General features: G+C 45.8%; 2 protein-coding genes across 7 annotated transcripts; both read left to right on the forward strand.

Moving 5' to 3' along the window:
* The first annotated feature begins 1,142 nt into the window (after positions 1 to 1,142).
* On the forward strand, positions 1,143 to 13,601 carry BCL2L12 (BCL2 like 12). 5 transcript variants are annotated; one of them, XM_053259139.1, is made up of 7 exons: positions 1,143 to 1,349; positions 2,614 to 2,845; positions 3,949 to 4,322; positions 6,806 to 6,967; positions 9,331 to 9,437; positions 11,343 to 11,594; positions 12,645 to 13,601. In XM_053259139.1, exons 2-7 carry the CDS (start codon positions 2,694 to 2,696, stop codon positions 12,690 to 12,692), a joined length of 1,095 nt encoding a protein of 364 aa, XP_053115114.1. In that variant the 5' UTR covers positions 1,143 to 1,349; positions 2,614 to 2,693; the 3' UTR covers positions 12,693 to 13,601. The 5 variants fall into 5 exon arrangements, with proteins under 5 accessions (XP_053115114.1, XP_053115117.1, XP_053115113.1 ...); XM_053259142.1 differs by lacking the exon at positions 1,143 to 1,349 and adding an exon at positions 1,361 to 1,849; XM_053259138.1 differs by lacking the exon at positions 1,143 to 1,349 and adding an exon at positions 1,361 to 1,819.
* Positions 13,602 to 14,558: 957 nt separating this feature from the next.
* On the forward strand, positions 14,559 to 25,963 carry RUVBL2 (RuvB like AAA ATPase 2). Of its 2 annotated transcripts, none has more exons than XR_008309596.1 (15): positions 14,559 to 14,756; positions 15,811 to 15,859; positions 16,603 to 16,658; positions 16,852 to 16,993; positions 17,175 to 17,304; positions 18,232 to 18,298; positions 18,432 to 18,538; positions 19,405 to 19,498; positions 20,174 to 20,297; positions 21,265 to 21,359; positions 21,537 to 21,655; positions 22,458 to 22,577; positions 22,744 to 22,873; positions 24,626 to 24,802; positions 25,853 to 25,963. XR_008309596.1 is itself a non-coding variant. In XM_053260142.1 (15 exons), the coding sequence occupies exons 1-15, from the start codon at positions 14,742 to 14,744 to the stop codon at positions 25,876 to 25,878; spliced, it is 1,389 nt and encodes a 462-aa protein (XP_053116117.1). In that variant the 5' UTR covers positions 14,566 to 14,741; the 3' UTR covers positions 25,879 to 25,963. The 2 variants fall into 2 exon arrangements, 1 of the variants encoding a protein (XP_053116117.1); XM_053260142.1 differs by having other exon boundaries at positions 14,566 to 14,756; positions 24,626 to 24,740.
* The last annotated feature ends 69 nt before the right edge of the window (positions 25,964 to 26,032 follow it).

The following is a 26,032-nucleotide window of genomic DNA, read 5'->3' on the forward strand; positions in this document are numbered from 1 at the left end:
TAAGGGCTCTACAGGAAAACCTCCCTATTACTACTAGCTATTTTATTTGCATAGCTAAGAAGACCACGGTGCAGGTTAAAGATGATTATCCTTGTTAATTTCACTGTACAGTACTTGTCACACGTGTAAGCTTTACATAATACCAGGCGGGCATGATGGGAATTGTAGTCTGACTCCAACGAGATCTGGGGACCTAAGTTTGAGAATCCCTGTAATAGTTTTAAATTGCACCAGTGGTGGCACCGGGGCAGGGGGGACGGGGGGCACGGAAGGGGCAAAGTACATTTCTGGATGGACACGCTGTGCACATTAGACTTTTGAAACAGAAATAATGGTATATTTCACATTAACACTCATCCTGGACATATTTTCACCGAAATAAATCCTGTTGGGTTAATTAATAGGGGGCGAGAAGTGAGAGGCAAACTACTTGTCGGGGTGGGAGTTGTTGCCCACCCAGGTCCCACCACTGGAGCCGCCCTTTGATTTCTCCTCTTGCTGTTCATAGCTCTTTCAATCCACCCCCACCCCGTTCTATCTTTTCTCTGTCCCATATGCCAACTGAAGATAGCACAATGCTGATGAATTAGACTAGCCCACGAAAGTGTGATATCTGATAGACTATACAAACTGCACTGAATGTCAATTCTGTATATAATGCTGAAATCTGGTCCAGTACCGTAATAAAGTGCATTATGCCCAAACAATTGTGTTCATTTTTAAGGTGCCACAAGACTCTTGATTATATTTATACCTATTTCCTGAGCGATCTACGTCCCACAGGCGAGGATGGAGGTAATAAAATCCACCTCCAATCGGAAAGCTGTGCTTTCACTGGATTAAAGAAACCTCGGTCGCATGAACTGTAATCGATTAATGGGCGATTAAGCCGGCATCAATTTGCATCAGAATAAAACAGCCGTTCTAAAGGTCAATTTGAAATTAAAAATCTGCCCAATGAATTGGGGACACTTTGTTAAGGGACCAAGATATTTTAATAGGTTTAATGGAATCAATGCATCAACCCCCACTGGGGAGCAGTACAGTGATGGGATCCTGATGCCCTCCAAGCGCGGGCGCATCCTCCGCTTCTGAACCTGCAGGATTCGCCCATTCCTCCGCTTGAACTTCCGAGTCCGAGACTGCAGCCGCCGGCCAAGCACGAATAGGAGCCGGAGTGTAGTTTGTGCAAGAAGGGCCCCGCCTCCCTCCCCCCTCTTCACCGCCTCCCCACGAGAAAGGGAACGAAAGTGTAAGGAGCCGGGTAGAGTGAACGGCGCATGTGCACAACTGTCGGCGTGTACAGTAGGCGTTAGGAGGAAGTTTTCTAGAAGCGCGAAAGTATTCAGGTTAGCTTCTGTTCTTGTGGTTCATAAGCGTGACGGGCGCGGGGGGGGGAGGTTTACATTGGAGTGTGGGATGCTGTTTCTGAAATGACAGGAACTTCTGATCTAGCTCAGAGGGTGGAAAGCTGTGGACGGTGGGCGAAGCGATCAGAGGGAGGGAGGCAATGAATGGGGAAAAGTAAAAAAAGCAGAGACGGCAAAGACAAGGTAATTCCAAGAGTTTTGCTTCCTGGTGCGCGGGGTGCACAGCCCACACCCTGTTCACGAACAGCATCCCCTAACTCCAGGATTTTCTAATGGAAAGGAAGGAAGAAAAATGAAAGGAAAAATGAGAAAGAACAGAAAGAGAGAGAGACGGGCAGGAAGAAAACGAAAATAACAAGGAAATAAAAAGGAAGGAAGGGGAAAATGAGAAAGACAAAGACAGACAGGAATCAAGAAAAAAGGAGGTGCCTTGCAAAGAAAGGGAGAGAGTAAGGGAAGGATGTAATACTGTATATCTTGTAAGGTTATGACAATTCAATAACTTTGTTTTCCATTCCTCTTATTCTCCTCCATTTATTTTTAAGAGATAAAAGCTTCCTTTTAAACTCCATAGATCCAACTGCACAAAATCTTAGTTTTCACTCCTCTTTTTTTTTGCACTGCACAAAATGTGTCCAAAAGAATGTTAAAATAAAACTCGATAGATGGAGGATGGAAGGGAAGGAAGGAGACCTTCAGTGTGGATTTGGGGGAGGGTCTTCTGTCCTTGGGCCATGGTGGGTTTTGATGACTGGAGGCTTGGGAGCAGGAATGTGAAATAGGCTTTGGGGTAGATCATTGCAGTAGTTGGAGGGTGTAGAATAAAATTGAGGAGTATATGTTGGATAATTGTTGTATTTAGGGTCAGGAAGGAATTTCGCCTCTTCTCCAATCAGATTAGCAGTGGCTCTTGGCTTTCTTTTCCTTGCATCACGTAACTTGGCTCCCTTACCTGAGGCATCTGAGCTATTTTGCACTGCAACGCCTTCTCTGCTTGTGGCATACTTTGAGTCTGGATTGCCCGGGGGTGATCTGTGAGGAGGCGACTGTTGAATGAGTAGTTTTATCTTTGGGCAGGTAGCTGTGATAGATGTCCTTTAAATCATATTATTCTAGTGAGGATGTGGTTGAAAGACCCATGTGTGATGAGCTGGGCATGTGGGTGTATGTTGAGATCAACAGGAAGAATGACAAAGGATAAGGTACAAGGAGGGAGGCTAATATACTGTGTTTTGTCTTCCAGGGATGATGATAGAGATATAAGAGACAGGAACCTCTCCATTTCTGCTGAGTACCTGGCTATCCTCACAAGTCTGCAGCTTCATGGCGGGAAGCTTGGTGAAGGAAGAGCAGGTGAAAGAAGAGACCCGGTTGGTGCTTGAAGCATTTTTACAAAAGTCCATGAACTATGGAGAGGCTGGTCCCCTAGGTCATGTGGGCCGTGCCTATCATGACCCCCAAAGTTACATGCACAGGTAATGAGTTGCGAGTGAACATCTGGCTTCTCTGAGGAGGAAATTGGATGCAGAATGTTAAACTGAATTATGGCATTGGGCAAGAATCCTGGGGATCTTGCAGGGTCAGGTGCAGTTTATTGTAGCTGGGGAAGATGAGAATTGTAGTTCAACAACAGCTGGAGGGCCAAACTTGCCTACCCCCTGCTCTAGGAAGCCTGGATTCTTCAGGCAAGGAGTGATGTGTAGGAGATGCCGCCGCCCCCCAAGTTCTGGAAGCAAAGAATTTAATTGAACATGTGCCTGAACCTAAAAATCAGTTCAGTAGACCAGAAATGAGCCTAAACCTAAAATTTCCTGGTGTCCCTGAACTGGATTTGGAACCAAGCCCCTGAATAGAAAAAATAAGTTTTAAAAAGTGATTTTATAATTGGGTCTCAGCTTCCAATTCTATAACTATTGTTTCATTTTTCTGTTTTTGTCCTGTTGTGTGTATTTTTGTTTGTTAAAACTTCTAAAAATTCAAAGAGTTTTTAAAATTTATTGTCTCTCTCTTGGGTTAAATAGTTACATTGCACTCCTCTTATAGAATTACACTAAAGGCAAAAGAGTTTAATATTATTCTGCATGAAATGTAGTTTCAGTTCGAAAGCTGGCATCTCGACTAGTAATGTGCTTGTGCAATAAGGTGGGCAACCTGTAGCATGTTTCATCTGTTTTGCAGGGGAACTCTTGCACAAGAGTGCAAGATCAAAAAAGCACAAGTCTGAAAATCCCCCTGATTAGTGCGCTACACAATCTTCTTGCACTAGCGCAACTTTGCTCATTGCACAAATACAGTTAGTCAAAATGTCAGCCAAAATATTTTGAAGGTGGCATCAGAACCAGAGAACTGAATCCAGAAAGTTAAAAAATACTGATGGACCTGAACTGGGACTGAACCCAGATTGGTAATGGTTCCAGACTCCCTGTCTGGAAGTATTATCTTGGATTCTCTCTGGGAAGAAAGAGTCTTGGTCCATTGGGAGCAAGGATGCAAAAGTTTTTTGTGCATGCATGGGATGAACTGGGTGGTGAGGCAAAGCACCAAGACTCCCAGTTTCTACTACCATCTCTTACTGCAGATCCTCAGGTGAACATGCCCAGCAGTGTCCATCCAGGTCCACCATCCATGAGGAGACTAACCGCGTGGAGGAACGCAAACATGGCTTCCGCAACAGCTTCAGGCGCCTGTTGCAGCGGCGACCCAGCCCCCAAGGATCTCCTGTCAGCCCCTCTCCCTCCAACAGAGACTCCTTAAAGCGGCCTAAAGCAGAAGGGGAGGGGGCCCGCCAGAAGCACACCTTCTCCTTCAAAAACCTCGTGCGGAAGAAGACCCCTCCTTCAGAGGAGATGAGGGGCAGTGCTGGCTCTTCCCGGCGGCGCCCAAACTCTTTACCTGTTGTCACTTGCTACTGTAGAAAACACCCGGGTGTTGAAGAGGAGCCCCAACCAACCAGTAAGAAAATATCGGGGTGGCAGGGGGAGGCTCATACCTCTACTGTTACCCAGAGTTCTCCTTGCTTTAGAGACAGATGTCTTAATTTCTGGGCCTCACCCAGGGCTGGATTAAAGACTTTGTAGGCCCTGGGCACGCTCATAATCATAGTCCCCCAAGATAGATTTATAAATAAGTATTTGCATTGTATACAGTATTTAGGGGCCCTAATATGTTCCATAATTTGTCTAATGTGTCAGAATGGGCATCCAGAGAGCAGGATTTGTTATTTCCTCAGAAGAAGTTGTATTGTGGGGTGGAGAGAGGAGAGTTTTTCTAACCAGTTTGTACCCTTACAGTTTTAGCTTACGCTTGTTGGCACCTTGTTGTACTCCTTGGAAAATCATGTTTTAAAAGTTAAAGATCTCTCACTCACTCATGCACAAACGAGGGAAGTCTCACAAATGGAGACTTCAAGTGTGTATGTGGGGGGAATCTCTTTCTCTCACACACAGAAACAGTTCCAAACGGAACACAAAGGCTTTCAGGTGGTAGTGGGATCTCTCTCTAACTCGTACACACTCACACACACATGCATGGTTCATACAGGCAGGAAAGAAAACAAGCAAACAGTGGCTTCTAAGCTGGGGAAGAAATCACATGAAAAAAAATCCTTTTTCATAGCCCTTGGGAACTTCATAGGCCCTAGGCACTGTGCTTATTGTGTCCAATGGATAACCCAGCCCTGGCCTCGCCCAGCAATGAAAGAGAAAAGAGTGGTTTTTATTATGTGTACATTGGCTCCCTGGAGAAGAGATGGGATAATAGAGTGCTTTATTTTCCAAAGTCCAGCTGGGCAAAAATTTGAACCTGAGTGTCCCACAGTCGAGCTTGCAGCTCTAACTGCTGCCTCACAATGCTTCTCTGATGCCCCTCTGGACATAGTGTTGAGGTCCTAGGGCCTATAGCTTGATCGTTGCCATGGCAACCATCAGGCCAACTTAGGGTCAAATGTCTCATGCACCCTAAATGTATTGTTGGGAGGTGTGCCTCCAATCAACCCCCCCCACCAGATGTCAATTGTTTTGATCCAGATTGGGAGCCCTCATAGATTTTGTGTGTGTGTGTGTGTGCAAACATTTTTTTATTGGAAGTATGCCTCTTAACAATGCATTTAGGTTCACATCTAGTTTGATCTTTAAAGTAGTTTCTGACCTAACATGTGCAGAGTAGATTTTTTAAAAAATGCAATGGCCCTTGGACAGTATTTCCCCACTAGTGTTTTGCAGGACATTGAATGGTGTGCTACACTGACTCAGTCTTAATCAGCTCCAAAAGTGGGGAATATAAACTTCCTGCTTTTGAAGTGGACCTGCCCCCCCAATGCATTGGGAAGGATGCATCCCACCTGGTGCATAAGGGGCATAATAAATAAATAAGAATTGTGTGGTGCTGCTCCAACAAAAAAGATGTGTCTTTGTTGGGGGGGCAGTGTGTCCCCCCCCTTTTTAACATGTGTGCATCAGAATGAAAAATGTTGGGAAGCACTGAGCTAAATCCATACCTTTGTTTAGGACCCATTTCTGTTGGCAAAGGGGAGGGAAGTTTTCCAGTCACACATTGATTGATTGACTGATTAAGTGCCATCAAGTTGGTCGACTCTTAGTGAACACATAGATAGATTCTCTCCAAGATGATCTGTCTTCAACGTGGCCTTTAAGGTCTCTCAGTGGTGCATTCATGGCTGTCATAATCAAGTCCATCCACCTTGCTGTTGGTCATCCTCTTCTTCTCTTTCCTTCAACTTTCCCCAGCATTATGGACTTCTCAAGGGAGCTTGGTTTTCTCATAATGTGTCCTAAGTATGATAGTTTGAGCCTGGTCATTTGTGCCTTGAGTCCATAGTATCCTCAAAAGTCTTCTCAAGCACCAAAGTTTAAAAGCATCAATGCTTTTTTTTATCTTGCTTCTTCGTTCAGCTTTCGCATCCATAGAGTGTCACGGGAAAAACCATTGTCTGAACTATTCTAATCTTTGTAGGTATAGGCACGTGACTAACGGCGTGTAAATATCCTTTCCAAGGCCGCCATTGCAACCCTACCAAGTGCTAGTCTGAGTTATATTTCTTGACTATTTCTTGAAATCATACATAAGCAAATATTTTATGCGCTAGTTGTCCGTAGTATGCCCGCAGTATGAAAAATATTTTCATTACTGGCAACTGGTTTCTCTGTATAGATGAGAACTAGTTTGCCTTTGCTTTTTGCCTTTTGAGGAATGTTGTGTAACTCAAAAAGCTTGCATATCCTTTCACCAACAGAAATTGGTCATGTAAAGACAGGCACAGGGCTCTGTGGGCGCCAGGAGTCGAAATCAACTTGACGGCACACTTTACCTTTAAAGACAACATTTTACTAGCTTTGTATCACTTACTTTGCTATGTTATCTTGTTTTTACAAAATGTGGTTTTCTATGTCCCTTGCTTTAACCATTTCCTATTCCAGGTAGTGAGGCTGCAGGTGATAAGCTGTATACCTTGGCAGCCCGGAAACTGGAGCACTTGGTGAAACAGCAGCAGCAGCTGATCAGTCCTGGAGCAGCAGCAAAAGATTTGCTTTCTCCTATAAAGTACACACTTCCCAAGGAGTCTGTGTACGACTCATCAGGTACAAGATTTATTTACTTGTGTGGGGTGTGTGTGGGGGTGTGTCCTGTCCAAAAACGTGAATTGGGTAACTGCAGTTCCACCTTTAATCTCTTCTTCCTTCCTGGCCCAGATATGTTATAGGGATAATTAGGAACTATAATAATCCTCCCTTGCTCTCTACAGCACTCCCAGCTAGGACCAAAGCTGGCCCAGGATCTTGGGGTGCTTGAGGAGGAGGAGTACCAAGTGCCACCTACTGTCTTGCTCGGATTTGAGAAGGAAGAGATAGGCAGAGAAGAGGAGTGGGCTAGAAGATTGTCTAGTCCCCACTCCCCTCCCTTCCACTTGCTCTTCATCTCTATCCCCCTTTTCAAATCCAAGCCATGACAGGCAGGTGGGGTGGGCAGTGCTCTCATGACACCTCCTGCCCCTGAGGCAACCCTTCAGTTCACCTCATTATGAGGTCAACTCTGTAGAACAAAAGTGATAAAAGCAATGAGGGGAACCTACCTTATTCAGGGAAAACAAGCTATCTTCAATATTCATAGGGCCAAACTACACTTTATATTAGGATTGTTATTAGGACTAGTTGATTTTTTACTCGGTCAGTAGCATGTTGGGTGTGTGTGATCTGGATCAGGACTGTGAGGTGGAGGGACTTTATTTATTTATTTATTTATTTATCACATCTATATACTGCCCAAACTTTCGTCTCTGGGCAAAAAGCATTTAACCATCTGCCTCTGTCACAGTTCCAGTCCAGATCCTTCCCCGTCCTCAACTGCTGTTTGCCCCAGAAGGAAAGCTTCTGCTGATACTCATGGGAGCTTTCTTCAGAACAAATAGCCCCTGCAGCGGGCTTGTTTTGGATTGGAATTGTCCTGAGGGAAGGGAGAGAAGGGTTCACACCCCTCTTCCCCTGGTTGTGGTCTTGATCCACACTGCCTCCATGCATGCTGTTCACTGAGACAAAAGTAAGCACCCACCTGGGCCTAAACAATAGCTGACACTGAGGTTACATGACTCATGAGTAATCCCATTGAAATTAATGGGACAAGCTAATCATGTCTAACTCGTGAGTAATTTAACCTGGATATCAGCCACTGGGCCTAATGTAACTTTTAATTTGGTCCATAGTTAGGTTTAGGGTTGCCACATTTGTCAGAGAGAATTCTTGGACTCAACAATCAAGGGGGAAGGGGGCGCAAATGTTAAAATGCCGCTGCTTTTTTTAAAAAACGAGGATTGGAAAGAGTGCTTGACAGTGAAGCTTGGTGGCTGTTGCGTGCATTTCCCCCTCTGGCGTTCTTTGCACAGGTCGGCTAAGAGGGGCTCTCCCAAGACTGCAGGTGCTGCGTCAAGCAATGAGTGTTCAAGTGGGATCACAATAATGCCACCAGTGTTCCCTCTAAAGTGTGCACACATATGTGCACTCACAAGTTTTTTTAATGTCCGCTCAGTTAATTTTAGATTCCGTTCAAGTTGAATCAGGAAGGCCCCATTCTGAATGCAGGTCCACACATACTGTCTTGATACTGCCGCTTAGAACAAAATTCATTCCACACACAGATGGAAAGAGAGAGAGAACATTGGATGCACTAGAGAAAAGGGGGCTCTCTTTGACCATATACTTCACAGCTAAATCTAGAGGCCCACTACTGCCATCACTAGAGATGATCCAGAAAGGAGGGGAAGGGGTTTACTGAGCCATATATAGAGATAGAGCCAACCTAGCCAGTCAGCAGCACTGGTGGCAGAGAAAGGGTGAGGATATTGGGCTTTTAAACATTGACATCATGTAGCGACAATGTCTGGAGAGAAGCACCAGAAAGATGAATAAAAATAATTAAAGTAGTCTTCCCACTCAATTTCTTGGATATTTCATATCCAGGATGACACATTTCCTACAACCTGGACAGAATATCTTATTCCTGGACTGTCCCGGCCAGTCCTGGACTTGTGGCCACCGTAGATAGGTACGACAGACCAGTGGTCCCTCTAATTTTTTTTTCTTTCATCTCTGTGCGGAATGAATTTTGTTCTAGGCACAGTATCAAGGCACTGCGTGCACAGGTGCATTCAGAGTGGGGCCTTCCTAATTCAACCTGAGCGGGATCTAAAATTAACTGAGCGGACATCAGAAAACTTGTGAGTGTGCACACGCCTTAGAGGGAACAGTGCCACAGACCAGAAACTGGCTTCTGTGAATGATAGGACTCTAAACACAACACTTGGTCATCTCAATGGTGGTGGCAGCTACGACTGTGCTCCGTTTCCCTCCAGTCGTCTTTGGCTTTCTCCTTTCTGTATGCTCTTGTCTTGTCATGCCCATCTGGATCTCGGAGTTGCACTGGCTTAGACCCTTGTTCTTTCCACTTACAGTTGATTCAGATGTGCTGTCAGAAGAAATGAATGAAAGTCGGAAAGAGCAAATCCTACAGAGACTGATTGCCCTTCTTGAAGAGCAGGCTGGAGTCATCAATAAGGAGGTATTAGCAAGTGATGACAAAGACACACTGACCAAGCCAGAACTCACCACTGACATTTGTTTAATACTGCCTTCTCAGTCTTTGCACCCCAAGCAAGCTCACCTCTTTCTGGCCCAGTTTGTATCGCTCCCCATGTTTAATCAGAAGTAAGTGTGCCACTGTGTTCATTGGGGCTTACTCTCAGGTAAGTGTGCGGGAATATTGATAGAGGTTGCTTCTCCATGGGACCTGTGGAGCAACTTAAGTTCTTGAGGGGTGGTTTCCCACTAAAGGAAATGGTGAAAATAAATAATCTTCCTTCTCTCTGTCCCACTAGTCAATATATGAGGCTTAGTATGCACAGCTGTTGGTGGTTCCATTCCAAGTCCACTGCAGTCACTTTTATTGGCAGACATCCAGAGCCAGCCAATCAGGCAAAAATTCAAAATGATACAGATGATTTCTTGGTTTAACACAGGTGATCCCAACCATAGGTTCCCAGATGTTGTGGGACTACAACTCCCAGCCAAAGGTAATTGTAGCTGGGGATGATTGGAGTTGTAATCCAACAACATCTAGGAACCCATGACTGAGATTCTCTGGTCTAATATGTTGTTCTATACTGTGTTCATTTATCCTGTGCTGTTTTTAGGAGGGGTCAGTGTTTTGTTGTACTGCTCGGTGACTAACTATAATGGTCAGCATCCAGAGCAGTGCTAGCACAAGGCAGAATTAGTGCAAACCCTTTGCTCTTTCTTGCCCTCCTCTCCTGAAAAGCCTTTCCTGAGAGTTGAGGGATGCGGAACGTGTTTCCTCTTGATTTCTAGGGTCTTCCCCTGCTGCTACAGCCACCAGGCCACTTCATATGCTATTGCGGAAGCTCCCTTGATCCTTGGGAAATGCTTTTTAAGGCTGCAGAGAGAAGGATGAGAAGGAGAAAATGACTTGCACTAGCTTTGCCTTGGGCTAGCAGCACTCTGTATGCCAGTCATTAGTATTTAGCCATATGCTATTACAAGAAGACACTGACCCCACCTAATATTGACAGGGAAGATGGCTGAATATACATTAGACCAAGAAATAACTTGTACACATTTAAAATTTTTTGCTTTTCCTCCCCCGCCTCTTGTTTTCTTGCCACCACAAAAAGTACCACTCTGCACATGGTATATGGATCTTCATCAGACAAGAAGTCAGAATGGTCCCTCCTTGCATGGTTGATAAAGCACATTAACAGCAGTACATCAACTGTGCAATATGAATCAGTTTGGAAGTTCCACGCTTAGGGGAGAGACACACCCTTAATGCATGATAGGGGGATGCCCAGGCTGTTTGGGCGTTGGCTTTGCTCACTAAAACCTTGAAGGCTGGACCCACAAAAATAGCCACCTCTAAAACAACAAATGTTTACAGCTCCCCCCCCCTTTTTTTTAACAGGCAATTTGATGGCAGCTAAATTAGTCTTCTGTGAGATATTCTCACTAAAGTCAAGACACCTGCAAAAAGTAGTTTGGGGAATGGTTGGCGAGAAGAAACTTGCTCGCACTGCTTTAGGGAAGGGTAATCTTCCACTTTAAAAGGCATGGTTGTGTTTAGCTTTAGCGTGCATGAGCAACTACAGGTATTAGAAGATATGGGTCAAGGAATGTATCAGCCCTTAGGCTGGATCTGCAAACTCTCTCTAAACACTCTGGGCTGGTTTGGACAATATTTTTGCTGGCCCAAGCGATTTAAAAGGGAGGCATGCCACTGCATTCTTGGTGTGTCCTCCTTTTTAATTACATAGTCCAGAAAAGTATCACCTGTACCAGCCCATTGTCTTGTTGCTAAATACATTCTGAGTAGGCTGTCTTTGAAGTGAATTCAGAATTGTTGTCCCTCACATACACTTCAACCTCATAGTTCTTCCGCCTCTTTTCTTGTCAGATCGAAGCTGACCCATTGCTACACAACACCGTGGCTCGTATGTCATACCGCAGTTTTTCCCATCTTGCCGAAGCGTTCACCTCGCAGGCTGCACCCGGTGTCCCCAGCCCTCAGCTGGCCAAGCTGGCCCTCACCATGGAGCTCACACGGAAAGTGGCCGGTATCAACAGCCATACAGTGCACACCCTCATGGGCTACAGTCTGAAGTATATGGACATGTTTGTGCCGTGGCTGCAGCAACAAGGTGGCTGGGTATGTCAGGAAGTACATGGGTTTCTGGGTTTTAGCTTAGCTTGGCTGGGGGCCCTCCCTCCAACATATGGAAGCATGACTTTGAAAGCGGCAAACCTGAAACAACAAGAAAAACTGGCAAAACCTTTAATGGAAAACAGCTTTATTATCAATTGATTTGGGAGTCTAAAGAAGTACTTGGCATTATTGGCACAAATAACAAAATATGGCCGCCGCACACAACAGGGCCATCAACTCTGCAAATGGTGTAACTGAGGCAATTTGCTTTCTAAGCTTCAATTCTATGACTTACATCCATACCCCGAGTTGCACACAGAGGACACTTCCTTGCACACATGAAGAGGAGGGGCAGATTTCAGCAATTGCTCCTTCCTTCTCCAGCTGCCTGAGTCTCCCAAAAATACATCCCTGAGGGTTGCAGGACTCTTAGGGACATATAATTGGGAGGCATAGGTTGCTGCAGAGGGAAGGGGGGATTGCTGAAAGTTGCCCTTTTTCAGGTCTTGCAGGGAAGCTCCCTGTGTGTAACTCTGAATGTAAGCCCATGTCTATAAAATAGGGCTAGGGCCAAATGGTGTGGTATATTAAATGTGTAGTTTGCCCCTGCTTTTGCATTTTAAAAAACTTCAGTAGCAGCCACAGGAGGGGGCTGATCAAGATTGTGGTGACCCAGTTGGGGGTGGTATTATTTAAACGCCATGGTCCCAGCAAAAATTACACTCCCTAAGTTGCTACTAGCTCTGGACAGGAAGTTTCTATTGGTGTCAATGGGAAGTTCTCAAAGCTAATTGTGGGAGGGGAGGGGAGATACACTTGCCCATGTATGGCAATCTCAATAGCCCCAGCTGGTGATAAAACACTTTTTAAAAAATGCATACGCAGAGCCAAACTACCTGCTTAACATAATGTGTCATTTGGCTCAGCTCTTAACATGACCTACTTAACAAGAGCATTGTATGGACGATGGGAATCAGGATTGTGCAAAATGTGTTGCATTAAAGGCACTCTGGAAATAACTGGGAATCCTAACACTTCTCTCTCTTTTGGTAGGAAAACATCGTGGCCCAAGATGACATATTTGAGCTGCAACTCGACTAGCTGTGACCAAAGGGGACTGGAGGGTTGAGATCTGAACACCCCCATCTCTACTATCTTGAATCAAAGCCAGTGATCTTTATGGCTGTGACACAGGGAAGAATATGCTCTTGGGAGGAGTTCAGGGAAAACAGAGTACTGGGGCAGGGGAAGGATAGCTTTTTAAGATCTCAGGGGTGGGGGGGAATCTTCTCCCCAACAAGAGAAAGGCCAGACAATAAAGAAAGCTTAACCTTTCCACTTGCTGAGCTAAACTGAAAGCCCTGGTATCTAAAAGGGTGCACTAATAAATTCTGCAATTGGAATAGACATTTGATAACATGGTTAATTATTTGTCCCTGCAGAATTTGGAGTTTGTTTTTAAATCTGTCATGCACTGAAAAAAGGATGTTTGAGATTCATAGAGAAATAGAGGGGATAAAACAGTATGTAAACAGAAGGGAACAGGCTAACAGATTTCTTTTAATTCAATTCTGTAACTCAGGGGCTATTTAGATGTACTCTGTTTTATGCTATCCAAGCATGAAAACTAGCAACTTGGTTGTCTTTGCAGGATTCTGTTATGTGGGAGTTTGTCCCGCCTTGTTCTATTAAAACGATATCTATGCATTGTACCCAATAACTCAGTGAGAATTTAACAGCGTGAGCTTGGAATTAAATGTAGTTGAGTTCAGTGGTACTTACTCCTGAATATGTGATTGTAGGATTATAGTTTAAGGCTGCAATCTTACACAAAACTTACTTGGGGAAAGTCCCATGAAATTCAGTGGGATCATACTCCAAATAAATAATCTAACACTCAAACTCAGGGATGTAGATGTATTTATATGCAACACTAATGGCTTTTTCGAAAATTGATGACTACACTGTAATTTTTTTAAAAAGTTTTAATTAAAATCTATTTAAACTTTAGCTACTGTTGTTGGTGTCTGTCTTTTCCTCTTGTCACTATAAAATACCAGAACAGCTGTTGCATATAGAATCCCAGAGCTGGAAATACTTGGAAGAACATCTTTGTCCAACGCTTTCCCTGTGATAGGATCCTGCTCGTATGTTAAACCATATCTATACCTAATTTGTAATTTTCTCAGATGTAGTAATTTGGATGATGTAGTTATACATTGTACCACAAAGGTAACATAGGAGAAAACAGGTTGGAGGTGTCCAGTGGTAGGGAATAGTTGGGGAAGGGTGGGGGGAATCTAGAGGGCTCAAGAACATGTGCTATGTGATGTATCAAAAAACAAAAACATACCCATGTAATTAATTAACGAGGTTTGCTGTCCAAGATATGATGGTGGCTACTGGCTTAGATGGCTTTAAAAGGAGTGTTGACAAATTTATGGAGAAGATATATTGCTGGCTAGCTATTAGCCATAATGGTGGAGCAAAACCTCCATCAGGTGCTAGAGCCAAACTATGGCAAGGTTGTAGCCTTCATGTTGATGCCCTGCTGGTGGGTTTCCGGCCCTGCAAGGTTCTGGCGGGCCACTGTGGGAAACAGGAGGCTGGACTGGATCAGGGATTCCTAACCTTGTATCCCTGAATGTTGTATACTACAACTCCCATCATCCTCGGTCGCAATGGCCTTGGCTGAGGATGATGAGAGTTGTAGTTCAACCTCTGGAGACTAAAGCCTAGGAATCCTTGGATGTCACTAGATGAATCCTTGGGGGGCCGATTCAAATTCTGCAGTGCTCTTCTCACTGCAGCGTGCGCGAGGCTTGGAAGTAAGCAGAGCCGGGGTTCTTCTTCAGCTACATTTCGGGATCTGACGGCAGCGCGGAGAGGGAAGCAGACAGTGAGAAGGAGCTAACCGAGGAGCAACCGCCCGGCGAGAAAAGCGGCGCCCTTCTGTGAGCACTGCAAGCGCGGGGGAAGCAACACTTGGAGGACCAAGAACCATAGATGCCGGGGCTAGGGCTTTCTGTTTATGGATCTCTTCTTCGTCGCAGCGGCTTCCGACTTCCGGTCCCGGCCTCCTGGCGCTGTTAGGAAGGCGGGGCAGGCGGGCCAGCGCTTGGAGACGGCGCGAGGTGCAGGAGCGGCAGCATGGCAACGGCCGCGGTGAGCCATATCCTCGCTTCCTTTCCAGAAAGAAACCCGGATAACGAGCCCCCCCCCCGTCCCACGGTGTCCTCCTCCGCGAACTTTTATAGGGGAGAGGCCAGAACGACCCCCCCCTCCCCCGGCCACTTCCCGCATGCGATTTCCATCCTAGCCCTTTTGCCTGATGATCGTTCGTCTTCTTTCCTGTATAGGTGCATGTGCGCATATCGTGTGTGTAATATGTGTCTCTGGACTAAGTCATGATCAAGCCTCATTGAAATTGATGGGACTTAAGTTAGTCACGACTAACCTGTCTCATTGATTTCAGTGGTGCTTCATCATGACTAACCATTCTGGATGCAATTAAGAAGCAAATCATTAAACATATACATTTATAAATAAATCTCCCCTCCCCTCCTTCCTTCCTCTCTCTCTCTCTCTCTCTCTCTCTCTCTCTATATATATATATATATACATACACACACACACACACACACACACACACCTTACTCAGCTTCTCTGCCTAGCCTTGAGCACCCTAGCTTGCTCACCATCTACCAGCCTGCTTCTTCTCTGTTTGACCTTTCTCCCGACCCCATGTTCTGCTGCTCCCCATTTCTCCCCACCCTGTCCATCATATAATCTTTTCTCGCTTGAGTGTTCCATTGCTTTATGATTCCCAGCCAAGCATGTGGAATGAAGAACTTGTGTTGGGAGAAGTGGGAGGTGATATCAATCTGTGATGGCTCCTTCACATGTTCAGGTTGGCACTTGATGTTTTGCAGTCATCGGGTGATGAATCTGATCGTCACCGGGGCCAGCTCATGTGAGCTGGCCCCAATTTCTGTGCCACGCATGCTCTATAAGATGTTCTCTGTTGGCTCTGAAAGGTATATGGCAATTTGTGAAGTTTAGTTTTGGCATCTTTCCAATATGTTTAGTCACCTGTCTTCTATGTGTGGATTGGAGTGGAGTGTTATTATCTCCCCACTATGTGTTTGTTTACATGGGGATCAGGGAAGAAGAGTTTTGAGCTGAGTAAAGCCTCACTGATTCCTTTCTTCATCTTCAGGCTACCAAGGTTCCTGAAGTTCGGGATGTCACTCGGATTGAACGCATTGGTGAGTTCACCATCTCCTATCTCGGAACTAGCTCCTTCTCCTTTTCCCCTCTCTGCTTGCTAGGAACATAGGAAGCTGCCACATACTGAGTCAGACCATTGGTCTATCTAGCTCAGTATTGTCTTCACAGACTGGCAGCGGCTTCTCCAAGGTTGCAGGCAGGAATCTCTCTCAGCTCTATCTTGGAGAAGCCAGGGAGGGAGCCCTTCTGCTCTTCCCAGAGTGACTCCATCCCCTGAGGGGAATATCTTATAGTGCTCACTCTTCTAGCCTCCCTTTCATATGCAACCAGGGTGGACCCTGCTTAGCTAAGGGGACAAGTCATGCTTGCTACCACAAGTACAGCTCTCCTCTCCAAGACCTTATTGTCAAATCTTTGCTGTCCGTGGAAATGATTGTTTAAAACAAATACCTGGCCAAGGAAGAGAATTGGTGTAATATAGTGACTAAGAGACAGGAACTCCCCAGTTCAAATTTTGGCTCTGCCACAAACTCACTAGGCACACCACTCCCTCTCAGCCTCAACTTAGCAGTATGAGGATAATAATATTTGGTCTCCTTACAGAATTGTTGTAACGATTACAGAAAGAGAAAACATGTAAAGTCCTTTGAGCATTCAAAAGTACCATACAAGAGTGAAGTATTATTATTGGCAACATGGAGTCAATAAGCCTATGGCTCTGATTCAGCTGGTGTACCTGATCCTTTCTAAATTTAGAATATGTAATTTATTTATCTTACAGGGGCCCACTCCCACATTAGAGGACTTGGCTTGGATGATACATTGGAACCAAGACAGGTAACTTTTGTGGATTTATGTAGGGGGCAGGCTGAAGTAGGTGGTGCCACAGAGGTAGAGTGAAGGAAGAGATGTTAGGCATTGAGTGTACAGTAAGAGGAATATGCATCTCTGAGATTATTGAAGGTGAAAATGAGGAGAGAAAGAACATGAGCTGCTTGGTATTTCTGCATGTCTACTTTTCCTCTTATAGGTGTCTCAGGGCATGGTAGGCCAGCTGGCTGCCCGACGTGCTGCTGGTGTGATCTTAGAGATGATCAAGGAAGGCAAGATCGCAGGCCGCGCCGTCCTGATTGCTGGGCAGCCAGGCACAGGGAAAACTGCCATTGCCATGGGTAAGAAGCAGGGACTAGAAACTGGGAGCAATCTGCTCGCCTCAAGTTGGGATTGGCATGGGGGACCAACACTTTGGGGTCCCATCCTCTTGAAATGCAATACTTCTTTCTATTTGGACCCCAGAGTGACTGGGGCTCATTCTCGCCTGCGTTGTAACCAATCTCTTTCCTCCCTTCCCAGGAATGGCACAAGCGCTGGGCCTTGACACCCCCTTTACAGCCATTGCTGGCAGCGAAATCTTCTCCTTGGAGATGAGCAAAACTGAAGCATTGACTCAGTCCTTCCGGCGCTCTATCGGTGTCCGCATCAAGTGAGGAGCAGTCAGGAAGCCTTTTGTTCTCTGGGGGTAGACTGGAATCTAGTACCTTCAACAGGAGGAGGCCGCTTTGGGGTCCAGAAGTGAAGACGGGGCCTAGTGGGTTAAAACAAAGACCGGAGATCTGGCAACCAGCATCACTGGAGCATTTGGCAGACTAGTGGGAGTTGGGCAGTATGATTGTGTTTATTGGTTTTTATGATGTAGCTGTTGTTGTTTTTTAAAGTGTACATTGCTTTCAATACTGTTTTAGTAGAGAATGAGCCCTTTCTCAAGATTATGTGAGGGCTACCAGGAGCGGGGATGGAGAAGGCTGTTCAAACTTACCTTGCAGATGATCCGTCAGTCCTTGATGGGACTCCAGCAGCGTGGAGGGTTGGGGCCCGGGACATGTTGTCCCGGCCCCTGGAAATCCCATAATGCACTGTGCAAGTGCATGGTGCATTTGGGGGGATCCCCACCCCCAGTGCTGGTCAGGAGCCTGCTACTGTGTTTGTGCTGCACGGTACCGACACACAATAGTTTAGCCCGCGTTTAAGGGTGCGCTGGCATCTTTAACTTTGGTTAACGGGCGAGCCTGTTTGGCGGGTTTGCCACCGAGGTGCCACCAGCAGCCGTGCAGCTGCCAGTGGTTCTTACAAACAGCCAAGACTGGGCTTGACTTCATGACTTTCACGTTGAAAACAGCCTCAATGTGTAGTAAGTTTTTGTCGTTGTTTTAAATAGTTAAAGATAGAACTGGAGCCAGCCTCTTAAGTTTTCTGGATGGGGAGTGGGAGCTAATGAGATAAGCAAGGCCTGCTGGGTTTCTTGATTTCTAAGTCACATCCCTGGCTCTTGTGGGGAAGGGGTGTCTTATGGGAGTGAGTTTTCTGTAGTCTCACCCACTCCATTGATCAGTTTGCCTCGCTGTGTTCACAGGGAGGAAACGGAAATCATTGAAGGTGAAGTGGTGGAGATCCAAATAGACCGTCCAGCAACTGGCACAGTAAGTTGAGAGTTGGTATATGGTAGGGAGGGACTATGTTCATTTCTCCATGTGATGGGGGTACCTTGTGTAGTGGTCTGTTTACTGAGGCAACATTCGCTGAAGGATGCTGATTGCCCCCTTCCCTTTGCAGGGTGCTAAGGTAGGGAAGCTGACCTTGAAGACAACTGAAATGGAGACAGTCTACGACTTGGGTACCAAGATGATTGAGTCACTGACCAAGGAGAAAGTGCAAGCTGGGTGAGTTAGGGTGGACAGAAGTGGGGAGCAGGTGAGGTGCAGGGAATGAAGGCTCTTGAATTGTCCTGTAGTGACAAAGCCCAGGACTATTGATTTCTATGGACAATCAGGAAGCATGGCTTGGTGATGTGGAAGCAGGAGAAGACAAGGCTGGAATGGTGGAGCCGCACAAAATTAAAGCTGAGAGAAGTGGTGTTGATGAGTATAGTTGGTGAGGAGCAGTTATTTGAGGGTTCATGGAGAAAGGTTGTAGGTGGCTTGTTGTTAAGTCTGCAACATTTTAACTGAGCCGTTAAAAGCTCTGTTGGGGGTTCTGTTGTGTTTTTTAAAATTGTCTTAAAACAGTGTCCCAGTTAACTGGGCAGCAATTAATTTTTTTTTAAAGTTCTTATAAATAAAATTGTGGATGGCAAAGCATTCTGTCTCTCACATGGTGACGAATAACGGTACATGCTAGTCATCGGTTAACCAGCTAGAACAGCACATTTAGTTGGCTACAATTCTTTTAATTGGGTGACAGCCCCAGTTGTAATGGGGATCGACTGTCACTGCAGTGGAACTGGGGGTTTGTGCAGTTGTATGTGTCAGTGGTGGGGGATGAAGGTAAGGAGAGTAAGAGGTGGTAGTGCAGTAACAGTTTGTGATGGGGTAGCAATGCCTGGGGAGTCCTGGAGTCCCAAAGGCCATATTCTAAAAAGGAGTGAGTGAGAGAGAAGAAAATCTGTTCTTTTGACCATTCTGCAATTCTCCCTTCAGCTGTGACTGTGACTGTCTCACTTGGGTGGAGACTCTTTTGAGAGCAGTCTTCCAGCAAGCACCAGGTGGTAGGGTTTGGTTCTGATATTTTTCTCTTTCTTTCCCCCCAGAGATGTCATCACTATTGACAAAGCCACAGGGAAGATCACAAAACTTGGGCGTTCTTTCACCAGGGCACGGGACTACGATGCCATGGGTTCACAGGTGGGGCAAGAAGGCACCTTGGGGTGAGGGTGTAGGTGTCCCAAGTCTTGGTGGCAGGAAAATGGGTTGCACCCTGTGAGGGGTGTCCTTTACAGACGTTGCAAGCCAGAGTACCTGCTTTGTAGGCAGAAAGTCTCCAGTTTGGGCTCCATAATATCAGGGAGCAGGTCTGGCTGAGAACTATTACCTGAACCCCTGGAGAGCTTCTGGCAGTCAGAGTGGACAGCACTGGGCTAGAGAGACCAGTGGTCTGACTTCATAGTATAAAGCAACTTCATATTATTATTATATCCTGCTTTTCCCTTGAAAAGTCCACTCAAAGCAGCTTACAAAAATTTAAAACAAAATTACAAAGTACAAAACCACGCTATGTATCCATTCTTCTGCCACTGGGGTCATTGCTGATGGGATTGTGCCGGAAAGCAATGCATGAGAAATTGTTGTAAATGTTGTTAACTTGTTGTAACCTGGTTTTCCAGGGTTTTTAAACTGTTTTGAATGTTTTAACTGTTAATTGTTTTATGGTGTTTTATAGTCTCTGTTTTTAAACTGTTAATTGACTTTAATTGTTTTGTGTTAACGTAAACCACCCTGAGCCATTTTTGGAAGGGCGGTATAGAAATCGAATGAATGAATGAAATAAGAAGTATTCAGGTAACTGCATCTCCCTGACAGACGAAGTTTGTGCAATGTCCCGACGGGGAGCTGCAGAAACGCAAAGAAGTGGTGCACACGGTCTCACTGCATGAAATCGATGTCATCAACAGCCGCACGCAAGGCTTCCTGGCACTCTTCTCTGGTAGGAGAACCAGAGGGGCTGGTGGGAAGGAGGAAGTGGAGGGTTTGGGGAAGCCTGGATTTGGGGGCTTCCTTTCTGTCGGAAAGAGGATAGGGGGAATGGAGGTTGCTCAGTCATCGTAATCTGGGCTGTTGGTGCTGTGATATTGTGAGAGCAGAGTTGTCCTCTGCCATTTAAAAGCCTGCATTCTCTCTGCTTTTTAATGTGGGGTGGGAGACTAACATGACTGCCTATCTGGAACAGTCCAGTCTGATTCAAGCAGAACAAGGGATTTTAATTTTTTATACTTTTCTGAAGCTCATTTGAATGCAGAATGTGGAGACCTGGGGCTGGGTCGGGGTTGGTGAACAAGGATAGACCTGGAGTTGAGGGAGTGGAGAGGTCACTGCTTAGGCCACTGTCTCTTAGCCTCATCCCCTCATCACCACCACCTTGGTAATATGGGGAAGCTAATACCAGTCTGTCTTTCAAGACTTGTTAGAATTACTGATGTATATGAAAAGCTTGGAGCACCCAGATAGCATTATATAACTGAAGGGCTTGACCCCTTAAGGGGAGCAAGATTTTGGTAACTCAGTGTGAAGGGCACAGGTAAGCATAAGACTGTGAGGCCGTTCCCATAAAGATGCTTTGGAAGCGTCAGGGGGTAAGTGCCTCTTTCCGTGCCCTTATCATTTGAACAGGTGAAGAGGAAACTTGTGTGAATGGCTGACTTGAGCAGTATTAGGGGGTCTGGAGACCAGGGCCTGATATATGGTATTCTAATGTAGCAAGCTGAGAACTGAAATTGTGGGCCTCTCTCTGTGTCGTCTGATATAAAAAGCTAACAAGGTTGAGAGTCCACCCTTGGGTGGGTGGGGGTAATCCATCTCTTTTTCATGTGCTGTGTCTGCATTGGTGGGGTGGATTGAGTGTAGGGGAAAGCAGCTCCTCCTGCCTCCTGCCCCAATCCTGTGTGTGTCCTCAGGTGACACAGGAGAGATAAAATCAGAAGTGCGGGAGCAGATTAACGCCAAGGTAGCTGAGTGGCGAGAGGAGGGCAAGGCGGAGGTGATCCCTGGGGTGAGTACCTTTGTGTATGTGAAGAGGGGTGGGCAGAGTAACTGTGGAGGGTGCATGACCTTCATGACTTTCCTCTTCTAGGCTTATTCCAACTTTCATTCTGAACTGTTCTGGAATTGGGGGTGAAAAATCCTTTTTAATCCCACCAATCATCTATTTTCTGCCACTTCTTTTCAGGTTCTGTTCATTGATGAGGTCCACATGCTGGACATTGAGTGCTTTTCCTTCCTGAACCGGGCCTTGGAGAGTGACATGGCACCTGTCCTCATCATGGCTACCAACCGAGGCATTACCAGGTGGGCAGGGGGTTGGCAAAAACATCATCAGCTAGTTGGGCAGCTGGCTGGGGGGATGCATCCGGTTTCTGTGTGCTGTAAACCATGTGCCTATTTTTGCTTGCCTTCTGTCATTGACTGAAGTGGAGCAAAGAGCCATTCAGAGCAGATGATGCTTTTCATCTTGCTGCTGGAAATCCTGTTCAGGTCGTCATTCACAGGCGGCAGGACCTGGCCTTGTGCTCTGTCAGTGCAGTCGAAGGATGCAGGACGTTGCTAGACAAGGCTGTAGGAGGGAAGAGCTCTGTAGGACGGGCATGGTGTCCTTGCTTTTTGGCAGGGGCATCTGCACCATGCTAACAAAATCATGAGATTGAAGTGAGCAGACAGAAAGAGAAACTGCTGGTCTCAAGGAGTGACCTGCTGACTGAGCAAAGAGGCACCGTTTGAAAGTGGTGATTCTCTTTATCGAGCAGGGGGAGAGCAACTGGCCCTGTCCAATCCCAGCACAGCATCCCTCCAGTGGCTGTTGCTGGCGTCTATCTTATGTTTCTTTTTTCTTGAGATTGTGAGCCCTTTGGGGACAGGGAGCCATGTTATATTTATTTATTTATTTTATATCTCTGTATAGAGATAAATAACTTTGGAAGCTTTTGTTGAAAAGCGGTATGTAAATATTCATTGTATTTGTGCCTTCAGGGACACTATCCTATGTGGCTGCAGGAGACGTGACTGTCTGGAAAAGGCCCCTTGCCACCAGATGGAACGAAGGCTAGTCCTGTGACCATCTCTTACTCATCTCCTTTCCTCTCCTTCAATGCAGGATTCGTGGCACCAACTACCAGAGCCCCCATGGTATCCCGATTGATCTGCTGGATCGTATGCTCATCATTTCAACCTCCCCATACAGTGACAAGGAGACCAAGCAGATCCTCAAGATCCGGTGAGGGGCTGAGCCCATCAGGGTCTGGGTCTTGGAAGGGAGCACCTGTGCTGCCGTTCTCTTCCACCCACCTACCCCACTGCAATTTTTATTAGCTCTGGCAGCTTCCCTGCACTGCAGGGAGGAAGCTTCCTGTATGCTCAGTGGCTTCTAAATCCTCTTGCAGGTGCGAGGAGGAAGATGTTGAGATGAACGAAGATGCCTACTCAGTGCTAACCCGCATTGGCTTGGAGACCTCCCTGCGCTATGCCATCCAACTCATCACAGCAGCCAGCCTGGTGTGTCGCAAGAGGAAGGTGAGCTCTGGTCCCAGACTGGCCTTGTTGGGGTGGAACTCTGGGAGGAGTAGAATCAAGTGGGCTCACAGTAGGTGGACAAAGTTCGAGTTGTTGAGATACTTCTGTGGCCAAGGAGCTCATGCTGTTTATCTCCTTCTTCTCAACCTGATCAGCATTGATTCTTAAACTCGGACAGTGTTCTTCACTGCGAGGCCCAGGAGCTGGGGGCAGCTCCCTAATTGTTTGTTAGGCCTGTACAAAGCTTCTGTCAAAGCCAAATGCTCTGCACAGTTCCCTTGACACCATGCCAAGGGGCGACCATATCCACCACACAGTGCTGGTGAGGTTCCTTTAAGGGAAAACACAGCTCTCTTGAGACCCAGCCCCATACTAGAAAGTGCACATGGAACACTGGGAAGTGTAGTCCTTAGCAGCACTCTCCCCCACAGAGCTCTATGAGGAAAGTGCTGGGAAGGACTACACTTCTCAGCAGTCTGTGTATTCTTTCTGATAGCATTGGGACTTGACAGGCCTGTTTCTCTTAACCAGGATTGAGAAAAGTAGATTAAAATTTAAATTGGATCTTAATTTTTTTAAAAGAACAATTCATTTTTAAAAAGAACCTAGGTCAAAGACATTATGAATATTAATCATAACTTCTAATTATATTATATGAACATGTTAACACCAGTATATGGGGATGAGAGGTAACAGACATGATCCTATTCTTCAGGTGGTGTACATGCAGCGCATGCACATACAGTCAAGCCCCACCCGCCCCTGGCAAGTGCAAAAACAGAATAAACAAATAGAGGATTTTGGAGGATGGAGTAGATCTGAGTGAGGAGGAAGAGTCTGGATATAAATACAAGGAGGATGGGAGGGGAATAGAAAGTGAAACCAAAAGTGGACAGAGCATATTCATGCAGTCGGGAGAAAACCTATTTTGAATGTATCCTCCATTGTAGGGAGACACCTATAATGGCAGCAGGCAGCAAAAGAGACCCTGTTTGGAAACATTTTAATGAAGTTCCTAAACCTGCGAAATGCAAACAGTGCAACCAAGGAATGCTAGGCCTGGTTGCCTGAATGAAACTGCATTATGAGAAGTGTGTACCTGTCTTCTAAAAATGAAACCTACATCTATCTCTGAATACATATTAAGGTTATATTAGAAAAGAATGTACTTTGACTAGAAAATAGTATCTTCCCGACTAGTGACTTAAATCATTAAAATTTAGTCCTGTGCAGCAATTTAAATCCTATCAGCCCTGCTCTTAATGCCCATCCCCACCTGCCCAGCACTGGCAGAGGTCACTACATTGGGAAGTGGCTTTTCACTTTGAAAGTTTGTCAGAGTTGCCCCTGCTTGAAAACTAATGAAGATTACTGAACTTGGGCCGCCTTGAGAATTGTGGGCCAGAAATTTCCTTAAATGGATCAGAAGTTGTGGGTGGGTAAAAACAACATCTAGTGTGATTAGAATGGAATGAGTCCTAGATTCTGTTTTGGGGCCTAGTTCACTGGACGGATTGGGCATGATATCCAGCAGTTTCCTTAGAGCCCTGAGTTTTTGGGGGAGAAGTGGAAGGATGTAGAGTAGGGATGGTTTGGAAGCAGGGAGTCCTAATTGCCAGGTCTGGCTAGAGGGAGCGATCTTGGGTGACAATGTTCTTAAGTCTCTTGTTGTCCTGGAGTTTGTATGAAGGCCTTTGGCTGGCTGCCTTCAACAGGAAGCACTGACCTATCTACCTCCCATGCCACTCACAGGGTACTGAGGTCCAGGTGGATGATATCAAGCGTGTGTACTCCCTGTTCCTGGATGAGTCACGTTCCACTCAGTACATGAAAGAGTACCAGGATGCCTTCATGTTCAATGAGCTCAGTGAGTAAGGGGAGAAAGGGATCATTGGATATCTCCCCAAGTCAAGGTCACCTCACCCTAAGGTCAGCCTGGACATTCTTATTCTTGGTTTTGAAGAGGAGGGCTCTGCTAGCTAAGAATGCAGTGGGTGCTTGCAGAAACCAAAGCCTTGAATGGCTTTCACAGGATAAAAGGGAGAAGAAGAATACTTCTTTGGGGAGGGGAGAGAGGCATACTAAAGTACAGGTGGCCCTTGTTATTTGTGGGGGTTCCGTTCTCGCCTATAGGCACAAACACGGAACCCACACCCTATGGGAATCCACACAAAAAGGGCTTAAAAAGTGGAGGAAGGCAGAAGAGGAATAAAGTACTATACTTTACTCTCCAGCAGTGCCCCCCCCCACTTTCTGCTTTCTTGTGAAATCACAGGATTTCTTAAAAACGAGCAACAAAATATGAATGGGTATTTATACACTGCTTTTCAGCAAAAGTTCCCAAAGCAGTTTACATAGAGACACATAAATATGGCTCCCTGCCCCCAAAGGGCTCACAATCTAAAAAAGAAACATAAGATAAAACACCAGCAACAGCCACTGGAGGGATGCTGTGCTGGAGTTGGGCAAGGCCCGTTGCTCTTCCCTCGCTAAATAAAGAGACTCACCACTTTTAAAAGGCGCCTCTTTGCTCAGTTAGCAAGTCACTTCTTGAAACCAGCAGTTTCTCTTTAAATCTGGCTCTGCACTGTAAAATGGTGGCCGGAAATGACATCGGAAGTCATTTTCAGGTCATTTCTGGCACCTCAAAACTGCGAATAGGAGAATTTTGCCTTTTAAAAGACCACGGAGACTTGTCCGGATATATGAAACCGTGGTGGTTGAAAACCGGGATAACGAGGGCCACCTGTGTTAATTGCTAGTTCTATTTGCCAAGATGTTAGTCCAGAATATGGAGTGGGATGATGGTCCGCTCCACTGCTTTCCATGAGGGGGGACTTATTAACCCGAATGGTTGAGGCAAGTGCTCAATAAAACAGGAAACGGAGGAATAATTAGTTTGGGTGGTTTTTCTGGGGGTGATCCTCTTTGCCTAGCTTCCTCCATCTTGAAACCTTGCCTCTGCTTTTCCCTTTACAGAAGGGGAGACCATGGACACATCATGATGGACTCTGGGCACCTGGCTCAGGTTGTGTGTATGAGTGGATGCTTTTATTTTATTTTTTTGTAAAATAAACCCTTTGGAAGCTTCTTGTCATCTTTTTGGAGGAGCAGAACCTGACTGGCGGGGGAAGCACAAGACAACTGGTGTGCTGGCAA

The sequence above is a fragment of the Hemicordylus capensis genome, chromosome 6 (assembly GCF_027244095.1).
Source record: "Hemicordylus capensis ecotype Gifberg chromosome 6, rHemCap1.1.pri, whole genome shotgun sequence".
Lineage (NCBI taxonomy): Eukaryota > Metazoa > Chordata > Lepidosauria > Squamata > Cordylidae > Hemicordylus > Hemicordylus capensis.